Raw genomic sequence first — 28,000 nt, forward strand, 5'->3', positions numbered from 1 at the left:
AAGTCCAGCACCGCCCCCGCTGCACTGCCCCTGCTGCAGTCCAGATTTATAAGAGCCACAGATCCTAGGCACTGGTTTGGCACAAGACTTCCCGAGCAGGACATGTAACCCACAAAGTTTAGCCAGTAAGTATTAACGTTGAATTGAGTCTTTACTTGTGTGTCTGACCTGGAAGTAAACAAATCACAACAAATGTTGCCACAAAAACTAATGTTGACTGTAAACTAGGAGTGCTTGTGAATAAAATAAAGTTTGTGGTTGTTTTCATGGTACGCCTACAGCAGCAGCAGCAGCAGATCTTTCCCACGAGTGAAAGACTAACTCTTTTACGCTTTGAATATCATCTCATGAATCTAGGTATCCAGGGCTGCTCACAGCTTTGCTTCTTGTGAGATTAAACGACGATGATGGTCTTAAAATGGTTTTACCACAAGAAAACTGCCCCACAAGGAATACACCTGTTGTCTTCCCCTGAGGCCTCACACTGCCAGTCTGAGGAGTTTACAACTAAATGATAGATCCAGAGGGTTTACCACATGATCATGGGGAAAAAATACAGGTGAGATGCTGAAAAAATGTGTGGAAAAAATGAAAATTATTGAACTCTGCTGTCCCATTATATGAACATATAGTTCCTCCTGAAAGCAACAATTGTAAAATCTTAAATAAAACTGACTTCTTTTTTTTTCTAACCTGAGTTAAAATAGAAATGTCTAATAAATTATGAATTATATGTTACTTGACGACTGCAGATCATCAGGTTTCTTGTGTTGCTTATCGTTAATTAACTTTTACCAGAATCAGCGTGGTCAGCTCTCCTCACGTTTCATTCTGCTGTATCTATTCTCACGTTTTGGTCGATCTACACGTGACAAACTAATGTTGAGAGCACTTAAAATGTGAGCTATTAAAAACCGTTTCGCCAGTGGACCCTTAACCCGAATGTTAATACCTCCTGTTGTTAAGCGGTTACCTTGGCCTTTAAGCTCTACTGTGTGTGACTGCTGCTACTTCTGTTTTAACGCTTGAATAAATGTCTTTTAGATCAAATATCTGCAGTTACAGAAAAGGAAGACAAACATAAAGTATCAGGGCAGCAAGAGTCATTTATGCATTTTTCTTTAGAACTGGATAAACTAACTAAACTAAATATATTTATTGATTTTTACTATAGATTTTTAATGAATGAAGTTTACTGTACAGTATAAACTTTATTTATCAGAGCCAGCACACATTAATTAAAGCCAAAATTGTGTAAATGAGTCAGATTTATCCAAAAGGCTGGTTTTCATCTGCAGAATAAAAAGCAGAGCTCAGTAAACTGTATGCTGGATGACAATTTAAAAACTAGTGGTAGTTCTTAAGGCGTATGATATGTGATATTTAGTATTTTTTTAATGTTGGTTAAACGGTGTATCTCCTTATCTCTTCTAACATGTTTTTTACAAATATCATGAAATTAAAGTGGATCTCTTTTAAAAGAAACCTTAGGACGTATCTTTTTAGCCTGGCTTTTACTTAGGTGCCTCATCATTTAATACCTTAATCATTGGTTTTCATACTATTTCTATCGCTTGAGCCTATTTATTCCCGCGACTTTTATTTATTTTAATGTTATTGTTTATTGTTGTAACTTTTAGTCTTGCAAAATTCTATTTATTGTTGCCTATTTTTTGTTTTTTGTATGTGCTTTTTTTTAGTCTTGCTCTGTGAAGCACTTTTGGCTGCATGATTGTATTAAAGATGCTATATAAATAAAGTTCAGTTGAGGATATACAACATAAGAAAAAAGAACACCTTAAGGAACCGTTGCCACATTCACAAAACCAGCTCCAGTAAAAAAACAACAACAACAACAAGCAAATAAAAGTGGTGTAAAAACAACCAGAACAATGTGACTCTTACTGTAATGCCTATTTCTCGCCTCAAATGTTTTCATAAACCTATTGTAGTGTATTTTTTAGCTGTAAAATGAGAACGTTTGTGACCCGAGATCAGTTGAGGAAATACAAAACGTCGCCCACCAGCCGGAGCAAACTTTCTCATTTTACAGCTAAACAGTACACTACAAGATGTTTCTGAAAACATTTTATGCGAGAAATAGGCATTACAGTAACAGAATATTAATTAATATTTGATCAGCGCTGCCTAGTTTAAACGTTTGATTGGAGTTCACGAGTATTTGACAGCTGCCTCTGTTGAATGAACAGCCAATAGGAACGCTCTCTCAATGAAATGACCTGTGATTGCTCAAAGTCTCCCATCATGGGCTAGATTTTCTAAAGCCTGAAAACAGAGCCATGAGGAGGTGCAGAAGTCTAGTTTTCTCTCAGTACACTTGAATTATAATATGCTGAAAGGCTATTATGGAATTTTTGCCCAATGATGCCAACAACATTCTGCGTACTGCAGGTTTAATACCTGGTTTATAACACACTATAATGTAGTTGTAAGCAGATACAAGTGTTTATTAATGTATTTGTCAACCAGTGTTTGATTTGTCCGTTCTGGGCTACTGTACAAACATGGCGGAGCACCATGAAGAGGACCTGCTCCCTATGTAGATATGAAGGGCTCATTCTAAGCTAACGAAAACACAATGATTCTTAGTTTCAGGTGATTCTACACTAATGAAAACATCGTTATGAATATTAGATTCCATTTCTGCTAATAGATCCCCTGAAAGTTACACACTGTTCCTTTAATAAGCAGTTAAAATGTCCTTACACCTGCTTACAGCTACATTATTGTGTGTGATAAGCCATTTATTAAATAGGGCTTACTAATGCTAAATAGGGAGACTTTAGTTGCTCACATTTAGTCACAGCGAGGCAGCCATAAATATTCCTGTCATTACTTCAGTGGCATGACCACAACTGTTCACATGCCTCAGCGGTCCTCTCTTACTCACAGACATGTGACAGCCGCACCTCTCCCTCTCCACCTAAATATGGATGCCACGGCTGTACTTTCGGGGGTTGCCAAGGCGGCGGGTGACGTGGGACCCCGAGGTTCTCGCCTTACCCACCCGGTGGTGGCGTGTGGGGACTGGCCCCTGAGTCAGAGCAGGCGGCTGTGTGGCAATCGGCAACTGGCTGTACACTCGTTACATATATTCCCCTGACACCCCGGACACTTGGCCTAAATATAAACTAGCCCCCCTCTGCTCCAGGCCAACTGCTGGCATCTAAAGACTCCTAGAAACGTATCACAAGACACTGAACCCCCCCAGCACACCCTCTGTGGCTGTGCCAGGGTCATGTGCAGTATGCGAGATCAGAAGAAGGAGAGATTCAGAGAAAGCCTATATGACACTAAATATTTAATGCATGCTCAGACAATAAATCCTGTAATGTCTTAGTCATCACTGCCGGTCAGACACAAGTCATTTGCTTTATGGCTCATGCTTTGTAGTCAGCTGCAGATAGGACAGACGGCCCTCAAGGTGACCATATAACTCACTGGCTTTTTAATATTGAAATATCATTAAAAGTGAAAATTTACTGCCGTTTCCCCTCATTTCTGTGCAGACGGTGTTGGCTGAGGGTGGAGCGATGTCGGTGACTTTTAAAAGGACATTTGATCTTTTAGAGACGTGGTAACCTATCAGGGAAAAGGACAAGCACTTTCACTCCATGTCTTCATTAAGTTGATGCCAGCAATTGGAAAAAATAAAGCAGTTTATTCACCAAAGCTACAGGCTAGAATAGAGAAACGTTACTGGATGTGTTGTTAGCACAGCAGGGAAGCATAATAACAAGGACCTTCCTGTGTAGATGCAAGTGAAAAGAGAATTTGCCCAGCAAGACTGAACATGATTTACAGAAACATGATGCAGATATTTTTATTCAGTGTCCTGATAAGTGTTCCACATTGGTTGACAATTACATTTTTCTTGTCGACAGAGGCAGACTGGAAAAAGGTGGAGAGAGAGAGAGAGAGAGAGAGAGAGAGAGAGAGAGAGAGAGAGAGAGAGAGAGAGAGGGCTATGACGTGCAACAGCTGGAATTGAAGCAGGGACGTTGTGGTTGTATGGCAGACTCCCAAGGCCAAATTTAGGTCATGGCTAGACTAATTATTTTTCCAATCTTCAAAAGGTAAAACAATAATTATAATACTATTTATTACTGAAGTTATAGATGTAATGTTAAATAGATATCAATGGAGTGCAGCATAACAAATCCAGTTCCAGGCACTTTAAAGCAGCAGTGGATCGAATTGAAGCAAATATGATTAAAAGTAGTTATTTTTATAAAACGATCACTATATCCTGACAGTAGTGCATGAGGCAGGTAATCTGAAAAAAATCATGTGCCTCTGGGTCCTCCGGTGCTCCTAACGGCATCTGCAAGATTTCACAGACCGGAGGAAAACAACCAATCAGAGCCGAGCTGGAGCCTGCCGTCTCTGAGCAGCTGTCAATCAGAATATTGATTCATATTTGATCAGCGCTGCCTAGTTTGACCATTTGATCAGAGTTTGTGAGTGATTGACAGCTGCCTCCATTGAATGAACAGCCAATAGGAACGCTCTCTCTCTGAAATGACCTGTGATTGGCCAAAGTCTCCCGTCACCGGATATATTTTTTAAACCCTGAAAACAGAGCCATGAGGAGGTGCAGAAGTCTAGATATCTCTCAGAACACTTGAATTACAATATGCTGAAAGGTTATTATGGAATTTTTGCCCAATGATGCCAAAAATATTCTGCCTACTGCAGGCTTAAGTGGATGATTAAACATAAAGTGCCTTTAATAAGTATGGGCGAGTAAAACAATCCAGTTGCTTTCCTTGCGTTGTGTTGACACACAACTACAACAAAAGCTCCTGTTTGTTTCATTTTAGTTGTAGAAGCTCAAATGTTATTTTGATATTTATATATCCCAACATTTAAAATGGCAACTTAAATCAGACCACCTTTATTGGTCCTTCTTTCTTTTCCTTCCTGTAAACTGCAATAGTTCATCTATTGTGTTTTAGAGGAAAACATCCTCATTCAGTTTGCAGGCCACTTTTATTGAGGCTCTAACTCTGATCTGGGTGATAAAGAGTCTCATTCAAGAGCTGCAGGATGTTATCAGTCATCCTCAACTTACATACTCTATATGTTTGTGCTGTAAAATGTGAGGTTGTGATTCTGAATAGGGCCTTTATAGGAGCTATAGATGTGTGTGTGTGTGTGTGTGTGTGTGTGTGTGTGTGTATGTGTGTGTGTGTGTGTGTGTGTGTGTGTGTGTGTGAAATGAAAACAGGAAACTCAAATTAGATTCAGTCGTTTCATTTGGTTGCGAGACACAATTCCCTTCGTCCCAGTGGGCATTTCGTATGTTTACATACAACAAGATCAGAGTGGAGATCTGTCCCTGATGTTCAACACTGGGCGGTCCAGAGGTGGCTTATCTTTTACAAAAAGTTACACAGGACTATACAAAACACGGCGCTTCTTTCTTTAGTTCTTAATAAGTTACAGGATTAACTATTTACAAGTCAGGCTAGAAGTGCAGAACTGGTGTTACACATTCAGGCAAAGTTATATTTACAAGTCTATACACAAATCCACTCTTATCCCCGTGTTGCTGCGGAGAGAGAGAGAGAGAGGAGAGAAGTTACGAACACCGATGCTGTCACACTGTCAGTGAAAATGTAGCGGATACTAGATTTTATTTACCTATAAGTTGTTCAGTAGGGTGTTTTGAACACTTTCATACACTCTGTTGTAGATATCGTCCTTAGATGTCATCCCATCAAGGTACTCTGTCCAGAGAAAGACAAATTAAAGGTGAATGAGAGTTATATCAACGGGAGAGAGGGGAATATTCTGCTTTTATTTTGACGCTGTGGATAGGGAGACAGAAGCACTGTAAGCACATGAAGGGTAGTTGATATTTTGATTCAGATGTGAGCAATATGCTCAACATACCTATTCTGTCACAGTTGTTCTCCATCTCTTTCCTGTGTCTCAAGTACATGGGCCAGACGTGGCCGTCGAACAGGCCGGGGGGGTCAGGGAGCGTGTATGTCCTTGTACTGCAGAAAACAATTGAGTCATTTTATAGCATGTAATTCGTCCAACACTTCATTGTCAAAGTCACGGCGATTGTTTGTTACCTTCTTCTCCTTTTGCACTCCTCATAAGGAATGGAAATGTAGAAACAGTTGTCGTAGATGTCAATTAGAGGCCTGCAGAGGGGAACCGAGGGCCAGATTAGTGAAAAGCTTCAGAGGTCAAGAGGCCTGTGGGGTAAATTTGAGAGCTAGAAAAACTAATAAGATGGCAAGCGACTCACTTGTAGTTGTAGATGAGGAACCCCTCCACTATGAGAATATGGATCCCCTCCTTCGAGTCGGATTCCTCAGTTTCGGGTGACACGCTGACGCCGTGTGAGCGGGCAAATTTGACTGGGTTCTCCTGCCAGCCTTTCACAGTGTTGACCATAGCCTCCATGTCCATGGCGTCGATCACTGATACAGAACAAGGAGAGGAGAGAGAAGAGCAGGCTTCATCACACATGCAACCAGCACGCTTCACCAATGTGCTTTTACACACATCGGTCACAATTAGTGAATGTTTGCAGCATTCACAGAATAGATGACAGAATATCAAACAGTTTAGGATTTTACCAAACTGAGGAAATGTGCAGGAAAGAAAAAGTACATTACTGCATGGTTTTCCTACGCAAAATCCATTCTTACCATCCCACTGTCTAAAGCCGTCCTCCCCGACTTCTATTTGATCGGGTTTCTGAAATAACAGTCACCAATAAAACATTGCTGCAACCTAGTAACCAGCCAGAGCTGATCACACCTGGACAGGACAGGTCAAGGACTCGTCTCCACAAAAAGTAGCGCCCGCTGTTGTTTTGCGTTGACGAAAGTGTTTTTAAAGATGGATGCTAGCTCATTTAGCAAACTGGAAAATGCAATTTCGATTCTTTGCAGTCGCGCGGCCCTCGATGTATCGTTGTAGCAGTATAACATGCAATATCAGTGGAAAAATGACCTCCAGTCACTTTGATTTTTAAAAACAATTGGTGTTTACGGGCCCTGAATGCAGCACGAAAAGATGCATGTGGTAGAGTTATAAAACATCTGGCTTCTTTTGAGCCAAATGAGGTTTAGCAAAAATTTGGTTGCAGAATTTGCAACAGGATTGGACAAAGTCTGACTTTAAGTGGGGACGCTCGGCCCTTTGATTAGCTGTCCAGGAGACAATCAGCCAGATGTATTACTAGGCTACTGTGATGACAGCACATCTGCAGGTCAGCCTGGCGCTTTATTAACGTAGCAAATTTAACGTAGCAACATGAAATATATCAAATACAAAACTTGCATTAACTCAACATTAATATAATAAAATAGTAGCTTTAAACTGAACATATATAGTGACTTAAATTTCATAATAATGGTGACTTTAATTCAGCTTACCTTGAAGAAGTCATCTTGGTGCACCACACAACAGTTGGGTAATGTCTTTAATAGTCTATTTGTTAGAGTGGTCTTCCCACCGTTGGTCACTCTGAAAGATTAAGATAAAGATTAAGATTTCATTCCACACAGATGTGAGTTACATTCTACTAAAAGACAAGCAGAAGTATAAAGTGAACAAATGAAATGAGACTTACCCTCCAATGCCTATGATGAACTTCATTTTGACTTTGTGTCTTGGTCACCTCTGGAATTCAGTAAATAAAAGAAGGGAACCCACCCAAAGCAAACAGTCTATTAAAGGCTTCTTCTAAAAAACCTTTTCCTTCTCTTCTGTCACAGACGTTCCCCCCTTTTACTACTTCATTGATAGACAATCTCCTCACCGGACATATAAAGGCTTTAGCTGCAGCGTCACAGCCTCTCAAACCAATCGGCCCCCTTTTTCCTGCAGCCTATAAGCTGCCGCTTTACAGCCAGCGCAGCACCAATGAGGAGGAGGAGGACATACGGTTGCATGAAAGTAGATCCCAAATATTCCACCTGCTGCTGTCAGGGGTCAGGGGAACATATAGACACATAATAAAGAAATGATGATGGGGCTAAGCTGTGAAACACAACATTAAGTCTCTCTTTGGAGAGAGCCACAGTCATGTGGAGTCTCAGAAAGAAAGCTGGTGGAGCTGATAGTTTAGAGCGTAAAATCTTTGTTTAGTAAGATGTAATTTAAGTGCAGAAGTCATTTATCATAAGAGTGTCTTAGAAAAAGCACTGTATGGAGAGGAGATAAAGGCTGCAAATTGTACAACTAGTAACATTTACTGTTATACATGTCAGAGTATAAAAGTACTGACCCATCTGCATCCCAGCTCAGAGAGAAACCTCATTATTTGGCTTTAGAGGGAAAGTTTTCCATGCTTAGACAGCTCCGGGTGGGTGAAAACCAGAAGCTCTATATTTAGTCGGCTATTGTGTGTCGGCCTGCTGCGTCACACATTTTTCTGATGCAACCAGCTGGAGTACATGGCCGCCAGCCATGCGACCATGTGACCTCGAGTCACGGCTATAGGTCTGATAACATTCGTCTATGTCTTTGAACTTATCATGTTTGTTAAACACCTCCGGATATTAAGCAGTCTAACCTTGAGTTCATTATGTTTGTGCAGGATTTTGAACAGATTGGTATCTCTGTAATCGTATGCGTGAAAGAGGTGAACTTTGAGTCTCAGCTATCAGAACACATGGTTTCATGTTTCACTCCGGTGACATTCCCAATGCAGAGGAGATGCCTGTTGACACCATGTGATGATAATATTTCTTTTGCCTCTTATATCAAAGCGATTGGCAGCGTTGATGTGTTGTATTCTGATGTTAGTTAACAGAAAATGCTGCATTCTGGGATTACAAAACTGTCCCATATCAGCTCAGACATTCTGTAGGGCACTAAATCACACTACTTTTTCCTTCTTAGTCAGACGACAGACAAACCTTTACTTGAACAGCATTTTGTTTGTCACAGTTAGAATTTGAGTGTAATATTCCAGATCCAACCTATAACAACTTTTTAAGATTTTTCCCACAGAATGGTGTCAATTTACCAACATATCCAGGCTTAAAGGAATAGTTTGACATTTTTGAAAATCTGTTTGCAGAGACTTAGATGAGAAGGTTGATCCCACTCTCATGTCTGTGCATTAACTAGTGAGCTGAAGCCATAAGGTGATTAGCTTAGCTTAGCATTAACAGTGGAAGCAGGGGGAAACTGCTAGCCTGGCTCACACCAAAGTTCAAAAACACGCCAAAAGCTCAGTAATTAAACAGAGATGTGAAAACGCTAATTTGTGGTTTAAGAAGGTGTCGCAGCTTCCTTCTTTAGATGCTTTGTACATAATAGACATTTCCAACGCATTATCTTTCAAGTTATTTGGCTTGCTTTACTCACGGTTGTGCAAGGTGACTTTTGTGGTTTGGCTTGTCAGGAGCAAAGGGTACGGTTAATCAGAAATAAATCAAGGTTGTTCCAAACACACATTCGACAAAGAAAATTTACAACAATCAAAACCAAAAGAGGCAGAACTGATCAAAATATACTGAAATAAACTGATCAGCAAACTTAAATCTTTTTATGTTAAATGGTTGAGAACTATCATCAACAGTCTACAGCCTCAAATTACCCACACCTGACTCTATTAATTGGCTTGAGCGACGTGGGAATTGTAGTCCTATTATTTTCTATGGCCTACAGAGGTCACCACTATAGGTTGCAATATTGTTTTGACTATTTACACAAAAGAAAACTGGCTCTAATAGTCTCTAATACTTTCCACATAACTTCCCCTATAAACACACATTTGACCCCATTGGTGACGGCCTGGCCAGGGTAGCGGTTTCTCACTGCTTTCAGTCTTTATGCTAAGCTAAAATGACTTTATACAATAGACTAAACAAGTTAATGGTAAAAAAATAAATAATCAAAGAACATGCAGGAGAAAGTTTATTATGGGTTATGTATTGTGCTAATACCTTGTGATCACAGTAGCCTAACATGTACAAATAAAGAAGAGTCACCTCAGGAGAATTATGACCGAATGTCAGGGGACACAAAGGATACTGACACGCTAATAAATCATAATTATGCCTCTTAATAACTCTTCGGTAACTGCCTGTCAAAAACATTCTGGATCAAACTGGAATATATTTAGAGGCAATAAAAAGATGAACATATAAGCTGTAATGTGCATCTGTTCTGTATAAGAAGTCAAGGTTGGATACAAGGTGACAAAAGCTTGTTTTAGTTCATTCATTTATTTATTTTTTTACAAACAGTAAATGGCACATTTTCGTAAATAACACTTTAATATGACTCTCTCTTTAAATATATTTAATTTTTCATTTGTAACAATGTATGTTTTCCTTCTTGTAAAAGTACCTTTTGACAAATGACAAAAACAAATGAGACAGAAGGATATAAACAAGCATGCCACCTGCATATCAAACTCTGGAAAACTTGACACACGTTTGCATCAGTAACATCTACTGTAGGTCGAAGAAGAACAATATCATTGCACATTATTTCTCAGTAAACGGCCATGAAACCAAATAATAACCATGCCACTCAAATTAAAAACCAAATATCCTGTGCAAACGCCGTTCTCAAAAATATCTATACAAGTATGTACACTTAGAAACGGATGATATTCCCGGCTTTGTAGGAAGATGCTTGACTGTTCATTCAAGTCCTTAAATTTTCATTTAAATAGTTGAAGTCATGCTGCAGATAAAGCTCAACTTGACATGCAGATTCATTTAGCTATACTCTGTAATGCTTTGGTTGTAAATGAACTTTTAGTTAGAAGCAAGCATGTCACTGAAAATGATGTTTTGGAGAAATGATTGTCTTGCATCCAGGAGATTTAAGCGCGAGATGGCGGTCTAGGCTGGCTCCCGTTTTAATGAATGAATGTCCCCCGTTGGTTCTTCGATTTAAAGCTCTGAAATGCAAATACAGACAGTTTCATTGGTTTTTCTTCTCTGTCACCTTTATCCTGACAGTCTGAAAGACATCAAATGAAATCTGTGCATCTCCACAAATACAACATTTCCTATATAATCCTTGAGGGGAGCAACATATAGCACTGACAGCTAGCGTCTTAAAATAGGTAACAGCAGTCCACATTCAAAAACATTTTCATTGGCTCTAGTTTTGCAAGTGAACCTGTCACCGTCTTTGCTACGCTATGCCCAACAGGGAAAATTGCGAGTCACCACAAAGTCACAAGCAATGCAGATTTAGGCAGAATATGCTGAAAACTACCACAAAGAAAAAGAAATGCAGCTACAACAAAGACTGTGAAACTATAGAAGTGGGCCAAGCGGCACAGTACATGCGAGCGAGTCTCACAGGAAACGTGGCTCAAAAAGAGACGTGCCGATCTATGGATGCATTCGGGCAAAGCATAGAGATGTTACATAATAAGGGGCAGAATAGAAATGTTTATTATTTGAGTTAGAGAGACATTATATCAAAATTGCAGACGACCTCTCAGCCTTGGTAACAAGTCCCACATTGTCCCACACAAACATACTCTTTGTCCCAGCTTTGTTGTGTCGGAATCTGGTCGCCCTACCACCGGCTGTGTCTCAAATACTCGCTGCCTTGATAACTCAGCTGCACACGGACCACAGAGAGATGTACCGAGGCTTTTCAGGTGGAGTTTAATCTAACGTTAAGTTATTTCTGTTTGATCCAGTTTGTCTGCTTGCTCCCATGGCTGCAGAAAGGCTGTGTTTGCGTGCCAATTTGTTTCATATGTGGCAAACAGGATGTTGAAATGTGCAGTGGACGGGATCACACAGATCCAAAACAAAAAGAAAAGAAGAGCATACTGGCTGTAGCATTGTTGTTAGAGAAGCCAGGATTTAAATTCAGCATGATTCTCTGATGACATATGGTCATTTTATGATTTATTACAGATAATGTATTACATATCGGTCCTTTAAATTTGGCAGTGTGTCAATAAAAATGCATTAAATCTAAACTAGATCCAACTTGACACATGCCTATTTATTTTCCCCCCTGCTTCTTTCCCTTGGCATTTGGTTAGGAGATGGTGTCCGTGTCCATTCCTGGGATGTAAGCAAGTCCTACGGCTGATAGCTCCTTTGATATATGGAGGCTGATAGGAACGGTCAGCAGGACAGCACAGACAGGGGTGTGGGGAGGGTTTCTAAAATAACCCACCCCACACCACCCTGCTGCTGCGGCGGCGGGTAGTTCCCCCAATCTCAGAATGGGCTGTGCGACGCGGATCAATTTGCCAGACCTCAGTCGTACAGCCCAGTATAAATAGAATCGATCGGTTGTGTGCAGGCAGGCTTAAAGAGATCAGCAGATGTGATTTATGTAACACGGGGTAAGATGGCAATACGATGTTTGAGGATCAGCTAACATTTCTTGCACTCGCACGCGGTCTGAATTTAAAGACCTGAGACATGACTTGGCAAAAGAGAAACATGAGCTGGACTTGATGATTGACAGTAATCATACAGCATTACAATTTGTGGTTAAACCTTTGGTACAGTACTCTCAGAGAAGGAAACACATGGTTGTTTCTTTACTTTATATTTATGATCACGGGCTTCAGTACTAAAGTTACATTTTGAGGCAATTTGCATCTTCATCAGAGTCAAAACATCAAAGTGATTAAAGTAAGTAAAGAAACAGGTGCATGTTTCAGTTTCCTCCTGGGGCGAACTATCTACTGTATGAATGAGATGTACTTTAAATTACACTTATATTCTATTATGTAAATATATATATATATATATATATATATCTCTCTCTCTCTATATATATATATATATATATACTGTATATATACACTCACCGGCCACTTTATTAGGCACACCTGTTCAATTGCTTGTTAACACAAACAGCTAATCAGCCAATCACATGGCAGCAACTCAATGCATTTAGGCATCTAGATGTGGTGAAGACGACTTGCTGAAGTTCAAACCGAGCATCAGAATGGGGAAGAAAGGGGATTTAAGTGACTTTGAACGTGGCATGGTTGTTGGTACCAGACAGGCTGGTCTGAGTATTTCAAAAACTGCTGATCTACTGGGATTCTCACGCACAACCATCTCTAGGGTTTACAGAGAATGGTCCGCAAAAGAAAAACATATCCAGTGAGCGGCAGTTGTGTGGATGGAAATGCCTTGTTGATGTCAAAGGTCAGAGGAGAATGGGCAGAGTGGTTGGAGATGATAGAAAGGCAACAGTAACTCAAATAACCACTCGTTACAACCAAGGTATGCAGAATAGCATCTCTGAACGCACAACACGTCAAACCTTGAAGCAGATGGGCTACAGCAGCAGAAGACCACCCGGTACTAGCAAGGTGTACCTAATAAAGTGGCCGGTGAGTGTATATATATATAGATATATATAGATATATCTATATATATATCTATATATTTATATATATAGATATATATATGTGTATACATACTGCTTTTGCCATGTCTATATGCTATTATTTTTATATGTTACATATGGTTATAAAACATGTAACAACTTGAGTATCTTCCGTTTACAATGAAAAAATACCAATAAAAATTATTTTAAAAAGAAAAAAATTATACTTAAAATTATACTTTTATTCTTAAACTACAGATGTGATTGATTTGCGATTATGATTATTTTCCTTATCGATTAATCTGCTGATTATTTTCTTGATTAACAGATTAATTATTTGGTCTATAAAACATCAGAAAACAATGAAAAATGGCCTTCATACTGACAGTCCAAAACCACAAAATATTAATTCACTATAATCTAAGACAAAGTAAAGCAGCAATTTCTTACTTTTGAGAAGCTAAAAAGTTCTGTATTTTTTATTTGATCAATGACTTAATTTACCTCTGATCGACTAATCCTTGCAGATCTATTCGTGACTGAAAAAGTAAATGAGCTGTACATCTTTTTAGAGTAACTGAGATCTGAGGAATCTCATTTTTTTCTGCTTGTGGTCTCACTTGACTCTTGGACCTCGGTACCTCTGAACTGAGAGCTGACCCTTTGGACCTTTGGTGTCAGTGACCCAACACCCCAGACAAGCCATTGGCCGTCCAGCATTTAGGTGATTTACTGGATCGTGTCTCGTTTGTGCACACAAGCATGTGTTTGTGTGTGTGTGTGTGTGTGTGTGTGTGTGCGTGTGTGCGTGTGCAGACGAGAATATTTCCCTGTATGTCAGAGATTAGTTACACCGGGCTGACATTACACACCAGCCTGGTGAAGTTTGTGGAGGCAGTTATGTCAGCGAGAAGCTTTACCTTAATGTCAGATGTCATGGCCAACCTCTGCTATCGTTGACTTTGGCCTGGAAATGACAGATTAAATATTAAGCCATAAGTAAATATACATCTTTATCTTGGTCGTATACACATGGCTGCACAAGATGCTCACACTTAATTTAAAGAGAAGAAACACACAGATTGACTTTCTATCAGCCTTTTCCATCACATTCTGTAGATACTAATGGAGGGAGCTTTCTTGTTTCAGTATCTTAACTGACTAAATGATATGAAGTTGCACTGAGTGTATGTGAGAGTGAAATGGCTCCAGGCGTCTAGCAGCCACCAGTTGTAAATAAAATAACAAATTGTCTGAACATTCTCCGTGTTGTTGTGCTGAAGTAGAAAAAAAAAAATCCAAAAATGGCACTGGACTGTATGTACTTTAAAATGAGGTCACCTTTCTTTAGGCAGTGTTGAGTTGCTCTGCTGCTGCTCTTGCTCAAGTCTGTAAGTAAGACGGGCAAATATTAATAACAATAATGCTTAGATGCAAGAAAAAGAGCAAGCATTAAAACTCTTAAAATATATATATAGCATAAGAAAAAGCATAAAAAATAATGAAGATGAGGTTTAATTAATGGATACATTAATGGATTGATGTATATAAGAGGGTTTTATTTATTGTTGTTAAACACTTAAAGTGAGATTATGTATCTTTTGAAAGAAGAAATAATACAATCCTCCTCCAAATTAAAAGTTGCATTCACAACAACAACAACAACAACAACAACAACAACAACAACATAATACATTTTTATATAAAATCACATGAACATCTACTGCTCACCTTTCCCTTTGTGCTCGTACCTTCTCGTCATCATACCTTTAAAAAATGACAATAGAAATGTCGGACTGATGTATCATTACATCAACATACTAACTACAGCATACAAAGAAGCTAAAAGTTATAGAAGTTATAGGGCGCTATTGTAAATCATATGTTTACTGAGTTTAAGTATTCACTGCAGGTCTTCCCAAAGCCTCTGGTTAACTCACCCAGCTAAAATTCCAAGGCACAGCCACCCACAGTTTGATTAAAAACCAATATGAGTTTTTACTTTTTAGAAATCCTAAAAGAGTTCTCACACCTTTTTAAACATCAAATTCAAGAATTGTTTTAAGGACTTTCCAGGCCCAATTTCCTCAAATTCAAAAAAAACAACACAGCATAGTTTGAGACACGGATCAAGGTTAATTACTGTTACAATAATAATAATAATAATAATAATAATAATAATGTGGTCTCTTCTTGTTCTCTAACGCAGTACAGCAAAACAAGTAAATAAAATATCAAAATAACTTAAATTTCTATTCTTGCAAAAAATATATAAATTCAAGCACTTTCAATGACCCATGTCTATATCTATTTTTTAAAAAAAAACACAAATTCACAAACTTTCAAGGATTTGAAGGCCCCATGGGAACCATGTGCGTAGCACGTGAATGTCATGGGTTCTTTTAGTATTATGTTTGAGATACCTGATGTGTGCAACAACAGACAGAAAGTCTGAATGCTGCTTTAGAGTAGTGACTGCTAGCATATTGCACATTATCTCCATCATCTACTGTTTCAGCTGTTCCAGTACATTCAAATAAACAGTGAGAACTACAAATGCTGACAATGACACAGACTAAATATTGATGAATGAAACACAGCTTGGCTCAGGTTGAGTTCTCTCAGGGTGTTGTTACTCTAAGCATGCAATACATAACATGGGCTGTGATAGACGTGTTTAGTGTCTCAACGGTGACCCTTGGTGGCTCAGAGTACTTACTGCAACACACACTCAGGGATCTGTACGTGCTCCATGGGGATGATCTGACCGAGCTCCTGCAGGGTGTGAACGTAACGGATCTTATCCATGAACTTCACGCTGCAGAAAACATCAACAACATGCAATTATTGTCACAAATTAATATTACAAAATGACTGACGGTTCAGACTTCCACTGTATTGTTGAATGCCCTCTCATTAATGACTTCTGGGTCAAAGTATGTAAAGAAATTGACATTATATTTAAGAAAGAATTGTCCCTCGTACCTATTTGGTGGATTTAAAGACTCTGTCCCTACAGTCTCGCATTGGATTCAGAGTGTTATTGAACTTATTCCTTTAGAAGATAAGCTGCTGGCTCAAGGACAAACTTTTTTTTCACATCTGGGACTCCTTTCCGGACTCTGGCAGACCGTTTTTGTGTCAAATTATTGATTTCTTAAGTAAGTAGCTGTGTATTAAGTGGGAAAAGGTACAGCGAGCCGGCCTGACAGGGTCGATGCAAGACGGGCAGCATCGCCCTGTCGGGGTTTATTTCACAACAATGACCGTCTCGCTGTACATTATCCCTTACATATAAACATATATTTGTATAAACCTTCTGTCCCCCCCCTTTTTTATGTATGTGTATGCGCATTTATATATGTTATATATTTTTATTTTATTTATTATTGTTTATTTATATATTTTATTTTATTTATTTCATTTATTTTGTTTTTGGCTCTCGTGTGTGGAGAATGTGTTCTGTTTTGAGGGTAAGATGGAAAAGAGGGTACATATTTCTATTATGCTCCTTAATCCTTGATTTTTTGACCCTTTGGAAATCAATAAATATACTCTTTAATATATATCTATATCAGTGTCATCAAGACCAGGCCTTGTAGCAGAGCTCTGTTCTGTGATGGTCTGAATCGATACGCAACTGGATCATTATGTCATGACTTTAATGTATCTTCTGCCTGTTCCTTAGATGTGTTTGGAGAAGAGGTTCTCAGCCACTCAAAGATAGCCTGATGAATTACGAACCACACTGAATGTACCCTCACCTGATGAAAGGTCTCGAGATGGCCAGGACGGTCCGGATGAACCACGTCGGGTGAGCGATGAGGAGACACTTTAGATTCTTCCTCAGTCTGCAGGAGACATTCAAGTGTTTGTGATGCTTTCCTCCTTCTAATAATCATTTCAATCATAATATCATCATTTATCTTTAGCATCAACAACATTAGTTTTACATTCGTGACTCTCTTGTCATTTCCATCACATTTTCCCAAACTGTTTTGATATGTTGTCTGTCTTACTTCCTGTCAATCATCTGGTAGCATCTCTTCAGCCAGCTGATGCCGGGCATCTTCCTGCGAGGAGTCGCTCCGTTCAGGTAAACAATCATGTAATCTTCTGCCACCAGCAGCTCCAGGCTGCTCACAACGTACCTGAGGACAGAGCAAACAAGCTCAGATCGGACTCAAGACTGTACAGTAACATACAAGATGAAAACTCTTTACTTGACCGAATTCCTATGTTCACATTAAGTGGAACCAATCCAGATATGTACTTCACAAAGTCATGAAGCCAAGATAAGTGTTGTTAAACTTATTCATCTTTCATTACCAGCATGTAATGTTAATACTCGTTTCAAATAGGATTCGACATGCATATTTTATGGAGACATGTTCTCCAGTCACGTCCTTTGATCAATTATACAGTGAAGAAAAGAATAAAGTAGAAGAATATTGTTATAAAAAGGCGCATAATACAGCATGCTGCTGTCAAAGAGTCCCTTAAGAGACCAGAGGGGATCTTACAGGAAGAGATTCTCCATGATGTACGTGTAGTCCTCACAGCCGCTGTCAGGAAGGTGGCAGGCTGCAAACACGATGATGGCATTCAGACCCTCGCCATAGTAACCTGAAAGAGGAGAGAGAGACACACACATTCAGTATGATGGCAGCTGTATTGGCAGAGTGGTATGACACTGGCTGCATCATCATGAGGTCTGAAAAACTATGAAAACCCCAAAAATATTATATGCCAAAATTACTTTATTTGCATGTTGTATTTCAGTTGTATGTTATATCAGTCGCTCACAACTTTTCTTTTCAATGTTTACTTTCATTCATGATTTGCTTGTTGTGGGTTGGGTCTGGTTAACGTCATTAAACATATTTTCAATGTGAAGCGCGTGAGTTTCCTTTCTCTGCATGAAATGTGCCGTATAAATAATTTTCTTTTCTTTTCTTCCTCTACGAGTTCTAATGTCCTCTTATGGTCTAAATGTTGTTTCAGGCTTTTCCAACCTGATAGGACTATTACATTCCTGGTGAAGACTTGTAATAACTGGCACAAAAGCTATTCAGAAATTCAAATATTTAGCAAGTACAAAAATCCATTATTCGTGTTTAGCACAGGTGAATTAAATGCACTAAGGTTTTTCTATTATTTTGTCCACCATGCACTACATTTATATCAATGAGAGTAGACAAAATAATAGAAACACATGTCAGTATAATACAGTTTAAAAACACCACAAACTACGTCCTCTAAAATGATCATAAAGTTGAGAACTTAGAGAGCATTTTTAAGAGAGCCAATCATCCATCCATTATCTGTAATTGCTTTTAATCAGGAAGCTGAAGAGCTATGAAATAGCATACCAAAGCCTGGTTGAAAGCATTTTGTCATTTAACACAACAGCATGGTGTTGAGTGCCAAGAGCAAAAACAAGCTCTTCAAGATAGTTAATATTGCATGGAAGTTGATTGACAAGTCAAAGAAAGAACTTTGCAATATATTTGACAGTGCTGTACACAGGAATGCTAAACACATAGCTGCAGATACCTCACATCCACTACACTCAAAACCTGAGCTGCTTCCGTCTTACCTTCAATTTAGAGTCCCAAAGATCAGCCGCAACATAAATAAGAAGTCTTTTATTCCCCATGTCATACAGGCTTTGAACTCAGAATGACTGCATTATATTTAAATAACTTTACGTTATTTTATAAGATGTGCTCTCTTTTATTATTTATATAACGAGCTGCTACATGCCCATTGTACTACTGTATATATTGTATATTTGCATGTATTAATGGTGTGTTTTGTTATGTGAATTGTATGTAACTTTTCTGTATTCATAAGTCAATGACACATTTCCACTGAGGTGGACAATAAATCTATCTATTTAAGTTGAATCAACACCGCTCTAAACTCTAAACTCTTCTTCCAAGTTCATAATATTTGCATAAAAAACTTACTGCTATATCATCAACTTTGATCTAAAACTGTCCTGCTAGTACTGGTGTTTCAAAACCACTGTTGGATGAATCCTAACACACACACACACAAGCTCCCTGTAAACACAGACACTCAGGTATTTAAATACAAGTACACACTGGTTTACTAACCTCCATGTGTAACCACCCTCAGGTACGATCGGATGACCTGCATGTCAATCCGCTGCTCCTGGTCACCGATGATCACTGTTCGCCACAGACGACCTGATGAGTCTCTCTCCTCTTCACTTTCACCTGGAAGACGCTTGGCATTGGCCACAGGAGTGTCATCTGGACACAAGGTGACACAAAGATGGTCAGAGTGTTTAACCTTCCTTCCCCACCTGCCTTCCTTAACATATTTGAAGTCAGCATGAGGCAGATAAGGGTCAAGGAGTTGGAACTGGCTGTCACTGCCTGCTATAAATCTTCAACGTGATTCATAGCTTGTAACTAAGACTGCCCACTCTTGGTCGATTAGTTCCAAGAAAGTTATGAGCACATCTCTGTTAAACACAAGATTTAAAGTAGTGATTTTGTGTGATTCTTTGTGGATTACATCAACTAATCGATTAGTTGACAAAAATCGTATGAGTGTTAGTTGACTGAGAATTTCTTTGGTCAAGGACACAGAGGACACAGCAGTGATGGAAATATTTCCTTAAGAATCAAAACATTCAGCTGCTTTAGACATAATTTGGTGAATTAAGAAAAGCAGCCTTGACTTTCTAGCCAAGCAGTAATCACGATATTCAGTGTTTGTTTTCATTTTTGCTGTATTTGACAGTTGAATGGACAGCCGGAGGGAGATAACATATGACGTCTGAGTCCCTTGACCTTAAAAAAAATGTGTGCTTTCCTCAATATTGATCATCTAAAGTTGTCAATATCATTTGACCTCCGTCTGACCTTCCCACTCCAGCTCGTTGCCATTGTTGAGGAACTCCAGCGAGTCGGTCTCATCAGGAGTCTCGATGTCGTCTACGTTGATGTCCAGGTCGTCGGGCGTTTCCAGAAACTCGTCAGACAGCACCGACCCCTCGCTCTGATCCAGGGACAGGTTCATGTCGGGGGCGACCAGAGTGCGACGCTTACGCTGGGCCATGGACTCGCCCACGTTCAGACTGGTGGGAGGATCTGGACAGGCGGGCCAGTAAAGTTTAGATACAGTATATAGCAGAGGTGGGACCAAATCATTGTTTTGCAAAGTCACAAGTAAGTCTTTACATTCAAGTCCCATGTCAAGACAGACAAGTCCTGTGTCCTAAATTTTGAGTCCTAAACAAGTCATAAAACGCTCATCAAATGTAATGCCATTTTTAAGGTATTATTTGCAACAATTTCCTAAAAAAACAATGTAGAGACTGATACAAAAAGAATCCCTCTCAATCATCATTTACGCCCCACTAGAAGTGTGTGGTGCTACCTGTATCTACAGAGACCCTGCAGCCCTCTGCCTGTATGTTCTCTTTTCTTTTTATTTTGATTTACTCGGGACGCTTCTGGTTGTCTGCAAACAGCCTTTGGGCCCCACGTGGGGGTGTAACCCCCAGCAAATAACAGCACGCCGCCCGCTCAGGTGGTCAAACACCACCGCTTTGTCACGCCTCAAGTCCCACAAGTCCCCCTTTAGATGCCTTGCGGCCGTATTTGATGGATGAGAACGGATTTGTTACATCGCTGTGAGTTCCCATGTTCCTCTGTCTCTCCTCTGCTGTGTGCTGCTATCGGTGTGTCAGTTTGACCGTGGCACACACACACCAGGCAGAGAGGACAGCCTGCCTTTCGGCTGCATTCATTCAAAATCCGGCAACTCGGCACCTTCCCGCAGGGTTGTGCGGAAGTGTGCACAGTTAGTCGCGTGTTTATTTGTGTTTTAGAAGGTAACTACCGTGAAACAATAAAAAAAATAACGTTTTATTTCTCTGACTCACTGCTTTGTACCCACTAACAGCACTCTCACTCCGTTCACTCTATAGCTCACTCCACCATCGCTGCTCTCTCTCCATCTCGGCTGGTGGCCAACTTTGAATGCTGTGTGTTTACAAACACCAACCGACAACTGTTACATATTACACCTCTAACAACAGAGTAATAATATATTCAATTTACAAAAATCATGAGTGCTTTTAAAAAAATTTTTTAAAACAAGTGTGTATCATAAAAAAAGATCTGGGGGATTAAGTGTTGACTTGCTGGGGATGGATAGCGTTAACGTGAGTTGATTCAGGAAATCAATTGATTAGTGGCACACTTTTTAAATATGATACTTTTTACTAATCTTTGGGCTTGGGGGGAAGGTATCAAGTTTAAAGTCAAAAGGCTCAAAGTCCAAGTAAAGTCATGGTGTTAAAGTCCAAGTTGAGTTGCAAGTCAAGTTTTGATTTTGTCAAATCAAGCCTAAAATCATCAAATTGATTGTGACTCGAGTCTGACTCGAGTCCAAGTCACGTGACTCGAGTCCACACCTCTGCTACAGTATATAGTTAAATATATAGTCAATGCTGTGTATTTATTCCACTTACTGGTTCTGTTGTCAGAGAGGCCACATGAAGAATCAACATATCCATCTTCTGGTAGTGGCCTGCAGAGAAAGACATCAATATACAGCATAAATACAATACAGTAGAAATAAAACATGAAATGACATACAGTATATTGGAATCATAGTTTCTCTCTGGCCTTTTGTTTTTTCTGTTACCAAGTTAATGATTGCTTTGGTCTTTTTGTAATTGCTAGTTATAAAGCATTAACATTCAAATCAATTTGCTGTGATAAAAAAGTGAAATAAACTATAAAGTGTGAGCATTTTAGCTCTCAGTCTTTTGTTGTTGGTGTGGTGCTATTATTTAACAAGAGTGTGTCCTTGGAAACAATATGTGTTGTTTGAGAAAATACTGTAATTACCAACTCCCCTCTGACATTATAATAAGACAGCTGAACCCTCAGTGCTGGGGGCACAAGAGGGCTAGATTATACTGTAGTAGATAGCACACACACACACACACACACACACACACACACACACACACACACACACACACAGACAGAAACATACAGAGACAGAGAAACACACAGACATTAACACAGTCGTGCATGCATAGACAAACACGCCCTAAAATACCACAAGTATGGGCGAGCTGATGGAGCTGTTGAGATAATTGCTGTTATTATGTTGTCAGTAGCTTTGTCGAGGTAAGTTAAAGACAATTCCCACAGATATTCAAGAGTGGATTAAACAGTGAGAAGAGAAAAACGATTTACTGTGTAAAAGCAGTTTCTCTTCTATAAGACTCCTGTTTAAATTGTTATACAGTATGTGCCCATTACTCTTCTTATCTCTAATGACATGTGTTGGTATTGTATAAACATTAGCAGACTGAGCTACCAGGATACCATTGTTATATTATTATACTTTATAAATACAACTTGCAGCAGACAGATATAGTGTGAAACTACTATGTAATAAACTCTAAATATGTTGTGAATACACTGGATGTCCTTATAAATAATCTGTTTCTTCTGCTCAAACACATTTCTCTCTGCTGCAGAAGTGATTCTTGCCAGTAAAACAGTGGTTGGCCGACTATTTTTCCATTGCTGGACACCGTGACGTGTTTGACTTGTCCTCATTTTTTAGTTCTCTGTGCAAGCTGCTATTTAGTTCACTGGCATGATCCGACATAATCACGTAACACTACATCAAGGAAAGAACACACCTGCCGCCTTTCACCATTCAAAACACGTGACTAACTTCCCATCATAGCTGGGCCTGTTTGTCAAAGCCTCCACACAAATCAGACAAATTGCTCACACACACACACACACACAGAGAGAGAGAGAGAGAGAGAGAGAGAGAGAGAGAGAGAGGAAGAGAGAGAGAGGAGTACCTGGGGAAGTCTTCATCCTGCCACTCGTCCTTAACCTCCATGTTGTCCATGCGTAAAGTGGCTTCTGCTGTACCCATCCTCTGCCAGGGAGGACGGGCTTCAGCTCACTGTGGTTGACAAACAAATGAAACAATGTCATTCAGCAGGAAGCCACATGTTGAAATATTGTTAAAACAAACAGTACCTGCTGCTGTCTTAAAGGGGCACTCCACCTATTTTACGCAACCCTGATGATTTCATCAGAATAACCGGAATTTTGAGACTTATAATAATTGAGATAAACCAGTCAGACAGACAGCCAGTGTTCAGACTGAAGGTGTGGAGTTTGGAAGACGAGGGTGTTTACCAGACAGGGAGGGTTTAATTAAAGACACTATCCGGTTGCATTGTGGGAAATGTAGGATTCAGTGTTTTTTGGAGCTTACTTGGACCATACTAGGGAGGAAAAATGAGGATAGATTTTTTTATTAAAGATTCAATTTTTACCGTTTCTTTTTAAATCTGTCTGTCATGTCAAACAACCTTATGGAAGCAGTATACTAAATTGCTAGAATAACCCTTAAAGCTGCAGTAGGTAAAATTGGAGAAAATATGATTTAAAAAAACGTATTTTTATAAAACAATCACTATACAGTATTCTGACAGTAGTGCATGAGACAGGAAATCTGAAAAAAAGATCATGTGCCTCTGTGTCCTCCGGTGCTCCTAATGGCATCTGCAAGTTTTCACAGACCAGAAAAAAACAGCCAATCAGAGCTGAGGTGGAGCCTTGCCGTCTCTGAGCAGCTGTCAATCACTCACGAACTACGATCAAACGGTCAAACTAGGCAGCGCTGATCAAATATGAATCAATATTCTGTTACTGTAATGCCTATTTCTTGCCTCAAATGTTTTCAGAAACATCTTGTAGTGTACTGTTTAGCTGTAAAATGAGAAAGTTTGTGACCTGGCAGCCATGTTGAGATCAGCTGAGGAAACACCAAGCACTGCCCGCCAGCCTTTCTCATTTTACAGCTAAACAGTACACTAGTCACGGGCTAGATTTTCTAAAGCCTGAAAACAGAGCCATGAGGAGGTGCAGAAGTCTAGTTTTCTCTCAGAACACTTGAATTACAATATGCTGAAAGGTTATTATGGATGTTTTGCTCAATGATGCCAAAAATATTCTGCCTACTGCAGGTTTAAAGAGGCCAAGTAAAGGCCAATTTATCCACAATATATAGCTTTAGAAAGCTGTTAGAAAACGTAACATGGGCGTAATGACGAATCCAACATCACAACAAAAAGTCAATTTCTTGAAACACTAGTACTATTTTGCCATGGTAATAATTGTCACAATGTCATAATAAATACAAAAATGTAAAAACTAAGACCCAGTGGATTTCCTTTTCCTACATCTCTGGGGAAAGAGACACAAATATAACACCACATTGCTCATACAGCCCCTCAGGGCGATACGAGAAAATCATCTGTGCTGCCATAAAGCATATAATCATCTGAACTTCCATATTTTACATAACCAAATCAGAAGTCTCCACCTAAAGCCTTTTCTTGGTATGTGACGTAAAGCTTTACTGTGTCTCATGTTTGTGTTGGTGGTTGTTGAGGGCTGTCATACAAGGATCAGTCATGCACAGAGTGAACATCATGTATGAGTCTTGTATCGGAAATGTGCGTATGGGGGGAGGAGTGTCCATACATCACTGTCCCAGCCAGAGTTCATGCTGCGGCAGACGTAACCACAGTCCATTTGTCCACTGGGATGGCACTGATGTGCTATAGTGAGACACATCAGAGACTAAAAAAAGCCGAGGTCTAAAAGGCACCGGCCCTCAGGCTACATGCTGCTGTGTTGTGATTGGATTCTAAAACGATGGGTGAGAGTGTTTACACTGTGCTATCCCATAAGAAAGTCGCAGTGTTTGATATGAACTTGATGGGGGAAATCCTTAAACATCACTTTGATAAAGATCCTTTTGGCTAAGTCACACGTTGAGTCTCCTTCCTCTGTTCTCTGTTCACTCTGATCTTTAAAAGCTTTGTGGAACAGATTGATCATTCTCCCTGCTAAATAAAGAATGAAAGAGGGGTTGTGCCTTGCTGAGAATAAAGTGGAAAATTCACACGGAAACCGGCGCAGATCAGTGCGTGTGGTCTGCTGTCTGTGCAGATGTCTCTTGCCGAGGCTCAGCTGCTCATACAGTGAACTGCTGATTGATGGACGCAAAGTAATGATGCAGGAGCACGTGTTTGGTAGGGATTTGAGTCCAGATGGCAGAGCAGCCTTCATTTCCCAAACACTATCTCGTGACCTATTCACTGCGTTGTGTCTAATAAACCAAACACCTACTAATCTGTCTCAGAGGTGGAAAGCAAATAGCTGAAAGTGCTATATGTGGAGAGCATTTTTTTTTTTAGTTTTTAAGTCTCTTTCTTTGACAAGCAAATTTTAAGTGGAGCAGAAGAGCTTCAACTTGAATAGAACATCACAGCATTCCTTCCTCCTCTGCATTTGGAAACATTTACATGGCTTGCAGCTTGGAGATAAGCATCAATAGAGCCACTGATGATAAAAAAGGCAAGGCGAGGGGATACATCACGAGTGCAGCCTTCCTCAACTTGTTTTGATTGCAAATTTACAGACAAGAAAAGCCCCAGTTATTTGGCTTCAAATCATAAGTATTTCTTCATAACATTAAATATGTATGACTAAATAAGCAGCAAGCAAATGTAAAAACATATTTAGGTATCATTTAATAAGAGTTTAACACTTGAAAACTCAGCTAATCCGCTTCGTCAGGACTGAATGGGCTGTGGTTTGATCAGATTAAAATCCTGATAGGTGCACGAAAGTAACCACCTTTTTTCCAAATGAGCTCTGTCCACTTCAAGCAAGTGAGAAGAGCACAGAGAAACATAAATATCTAATGTAAAATAATAAAAAATGTTTTAAATTTGTCAGGAAACGGTGTGTTCATGTAGGTTACTTATATAAAGAAGCTGACTGAGACATTTTCAGGGCCTTAAAATGTGTGTGAAAGGAGAGAAGCTACTCTGTCACGACTGCCATCCTTTCCTCATCTGACAAATGGAAACAGACACTGTCTCAATAATTTGAATCACAAACAGTAGCATGACGAAACAAAGCATTAAATATGTCATTGATTGAGAATCTACCCCCTTGAAGAGAGGCACTTTATCCAGCCAAAACCAGCCAAATCATGGCTCATGTAAATGTACTCACATAGTGTGATGATGAGGAAGACTTCCTCTTCGCCGTGTTGACAGCTTCCCTGTTTTGCTTTCAGACGCTCCTCTTTGTTTTCCTCCTCCTCCTCCTCCTTAAATCTGCCTGAGCAGAGTGAGCGTCATCACTGTTTACATCTGCAGGTGGGACACTGGTGTGTTCAGGATCTGGGCTGCTGGATGATTCTTGCTGTTCACTGATGCTCCTAATGGAGGCTGAGAGAGAACTTGTATCCTCCTGTAGAGAGAGAGAGAAGGGTTAAGAGGAGATTCAGGGTCATCACATATCAATCACCATCCTGCTCTCATCTTTTCAGTCTCCTCTGCCAGTCAGATTCCACACAGCATTTTGCTCAAAAGATAATCCTGCCCTTTTAGCTTGTCTCATGATGATCACCCCCTCTCTCTCTCTCTCTCTCTTCCTCCCATTTATTTCTGCTGAATCCCTCATCTACCCCGCCTCCTCCCTCTGCCACCACTAATGCCCCCACCCCAGGCTCTAATCCTGATGTGATGATGTCACCAGTATGTGTTGTGGTGGTTATGTAATCACACCTGCCTACCTTCTCTTTGAGGCTGCAGGGTGTCAGGATCAGCTGTTTTCCTTCTCCTCACGTTCAGTCCATTTTGCATCCATGATTTAACATCTTTCTATCCTCCTATGAGCTGGGAGAGATGGACGTTTCTACTTCACCGCTGTTCCCTGGCAACAGCATCTTCCTCCCTCACAGTCTCTCTCTTGCTTTTTCTCATCACCTCTTTTAAGCTCTCTCGCTCTAGATGAAACCCCTCCTCCACATGAATTCCCCCCTCCTTTTCTCTTGCTCCCTAGCTGTGATCCTCCCTCCTTTTCTCTCCTCACAGCTGCACTGAGCTCTGGGCGATGTCATGACACAGAGTGGCTTCTCTCTTCTCTGGCATTGCACTCATCGCCCAGTGGGGGCAGCCACAGTTTCCTATTCTTCTCCTGCCATTGGCTGCTTGACAGAGAAAAGCATTTCGGGTGTGTTTACAGTTTTCTATTAATAACGGTACTTTGCACAGCACTGAAACACTGCAGCATGCCCCAGACTTGTGACTAAAAGCATTTGTTTTCCCCAAAGATCCGGTATCGCTCAAATGCTGAAAATAGAGTAGATAGCTTTAGGTGTTTAAGAACAGACAGACATTGTTTTGATGGCTCATTTTAAACCTGCAGTAGGCAGAATGTTTTTGGTATCATTGGGCAAAAATTCCATAATAACCTTTCAGCATATTGTAATTCAAGTGCTCTGAGAGATAACTAGACTTCTGCACCTCCTCATGGCTCTTCTTTCAGGCTTTATAAATCTAACCTATGATGGGAGACTTTGGCCAATCACAGGTCATTTCAGAGAGAGAGCGTTCCTATTGGCTGTTCATTCAACGGAGGCAGCTGTCAATCATTCCCAAGCTCCAATCAAACGGTCAAACTAGACAGCGCTGATCAAATATGAATTAATATTCTGTTGCTGTAATGCCCATTTCTCTCCTCAAATTTTTTTTTTTTCATAA

The 28,000-nt window shown here is 39.9% G+C and overlaps 2 protein-coding genes and 1 long non-coding RNA gene across 7 annotated transcripts; 1 reads left to right on the plus strand and 2 right to left on the minus strand.

The window, feature by feature from the left end:
* The first annotated feature begins 39 nt into the window (after nucleotides 1-39).
* LOC141777503 (uncharacterized) lies at nucleotides 40-17,167 on the plus strand. Its single transcript, XR_012595908.1, has 3 exons — nucleotides 40-125; nucleotides 358-559; nucleotides 17,030-17,167. It is a non-coding gene; the product is annotated as an uncharacterized LOC141777503 (long non-coding RNA).
* Nucleotides 5,262-9,593, minus strand: LOC141777497 (nicotinamide riboside kinase 2-like). 4 transcript variants are annotated; one of them, XM_074651800.1, is made up of 10 exons: nucleotides 9,367-9,593; nucleotides 7,811-7,970; nucleotides 7,622-7,671; nucleotides 7,425-7,515; nucleotides 6,693-6,741; nucleotides 6,287-6,461; nucleotides 6,108-6,179; nucleotides 5,920-6,026; nucleotides 5,668-5,753; nucleotides 5,262-5,575 (listed from the first exon to the last, which is right to left on the minus strand). In XM_074651800.1, exons 3-9 carry the CDS (start codon nucleotides 7,645-7,647, stop codon nucleotides 5,668-5,670), a joined length of 606 nt encoding a protein of 201 aa, XP_074507901.1. In that variant the 5' UTR covers nucleotides 7,648-7,671; nucleotides 7,811-7,970; nucleotides 9,367-9,593; the 3' UTR covers nucleotides 5,262-5,575. The 4 variants fall into 4 exon arrangements, with proteins under 4 accessions (XP_074507901.1, XP_074507899.1, XP_074507898.1 ...); XM_074651798.1 differs by having other exon boundaries at nucleotides 7,811-7,973; XM_074651797.1 differs by lacking the exon at nucleotides 7,811-7,970 and having other exon boundaries at nucleotides 9,367-9,592.
* On the minus strand, nucleotides 10,214-27,998 carry LOC141777499 (caytaxin-like). Of its 2 annotated transcripts, XM_074651807.1 has the most exons (14): nucleotides 27,031-27,998; nucleotides 26,466-26,705; nucleotides 23,222-23,328; nucleotides 21,857-21,915; nucleotides 20,241-20,468; nucleotides 19,464-19,622; nucleotides 17,865-17,967; nucleotides 17,361-17,492; nucleotides 17,106-17,192; nucleotides 16,061-16,159; nucleotides 15,073-15,108; nucleotides 14,683-14,730; nucleotides 14,262-14,308; nucleotides 10,214-10,915 (listed from the first exon to the last, which is right to left on the minus strand). In XM_074651807.1, the coding sequence occupies exons 3-13, from the start codon at nucleotides 23,296-23,298 to the stop codon at nucleotides 14,269-14,271; spliced, it is 1,068 nt and encodes a 355-aa protein (XP_074507908.1). In that variant the 5' UTR covers nucleotides 23,299-23,328; nucleotides 26,466-26,705; nucleotides 27,031-27,998; the 3' UTR covers nucleotides 10,214-10,915; nucleotides 14,262-14,268. The 2 variants fall into 2 exon arrangements, with proteins under 2 accessions (XP_074507908.1, XP_074507909.1); XM_074651808.1 differs by lacking the exon at nucleotides 27,031-27,998 and having other exon boundaries at nucleotides 26,466-26,933.
* Nucleotides 27,999-28,000: the final 2 nt, after the last annotated feature.

The sequence above is a fragment of the Sebastes fasciatus genome, chromosome 11 (genome assembly GCF_043250625.1).
Source record: "Sebastes fasciatus isolate fSebFas1 chromosome 11, fSebFas1.pri, whole genome shotgun sequence".
NCBI lineage: Eukaryota > Metazoa > Chordata > Actinopteri > Perciformes > Sebastidae > Sebastes > Sebastes fasciatus.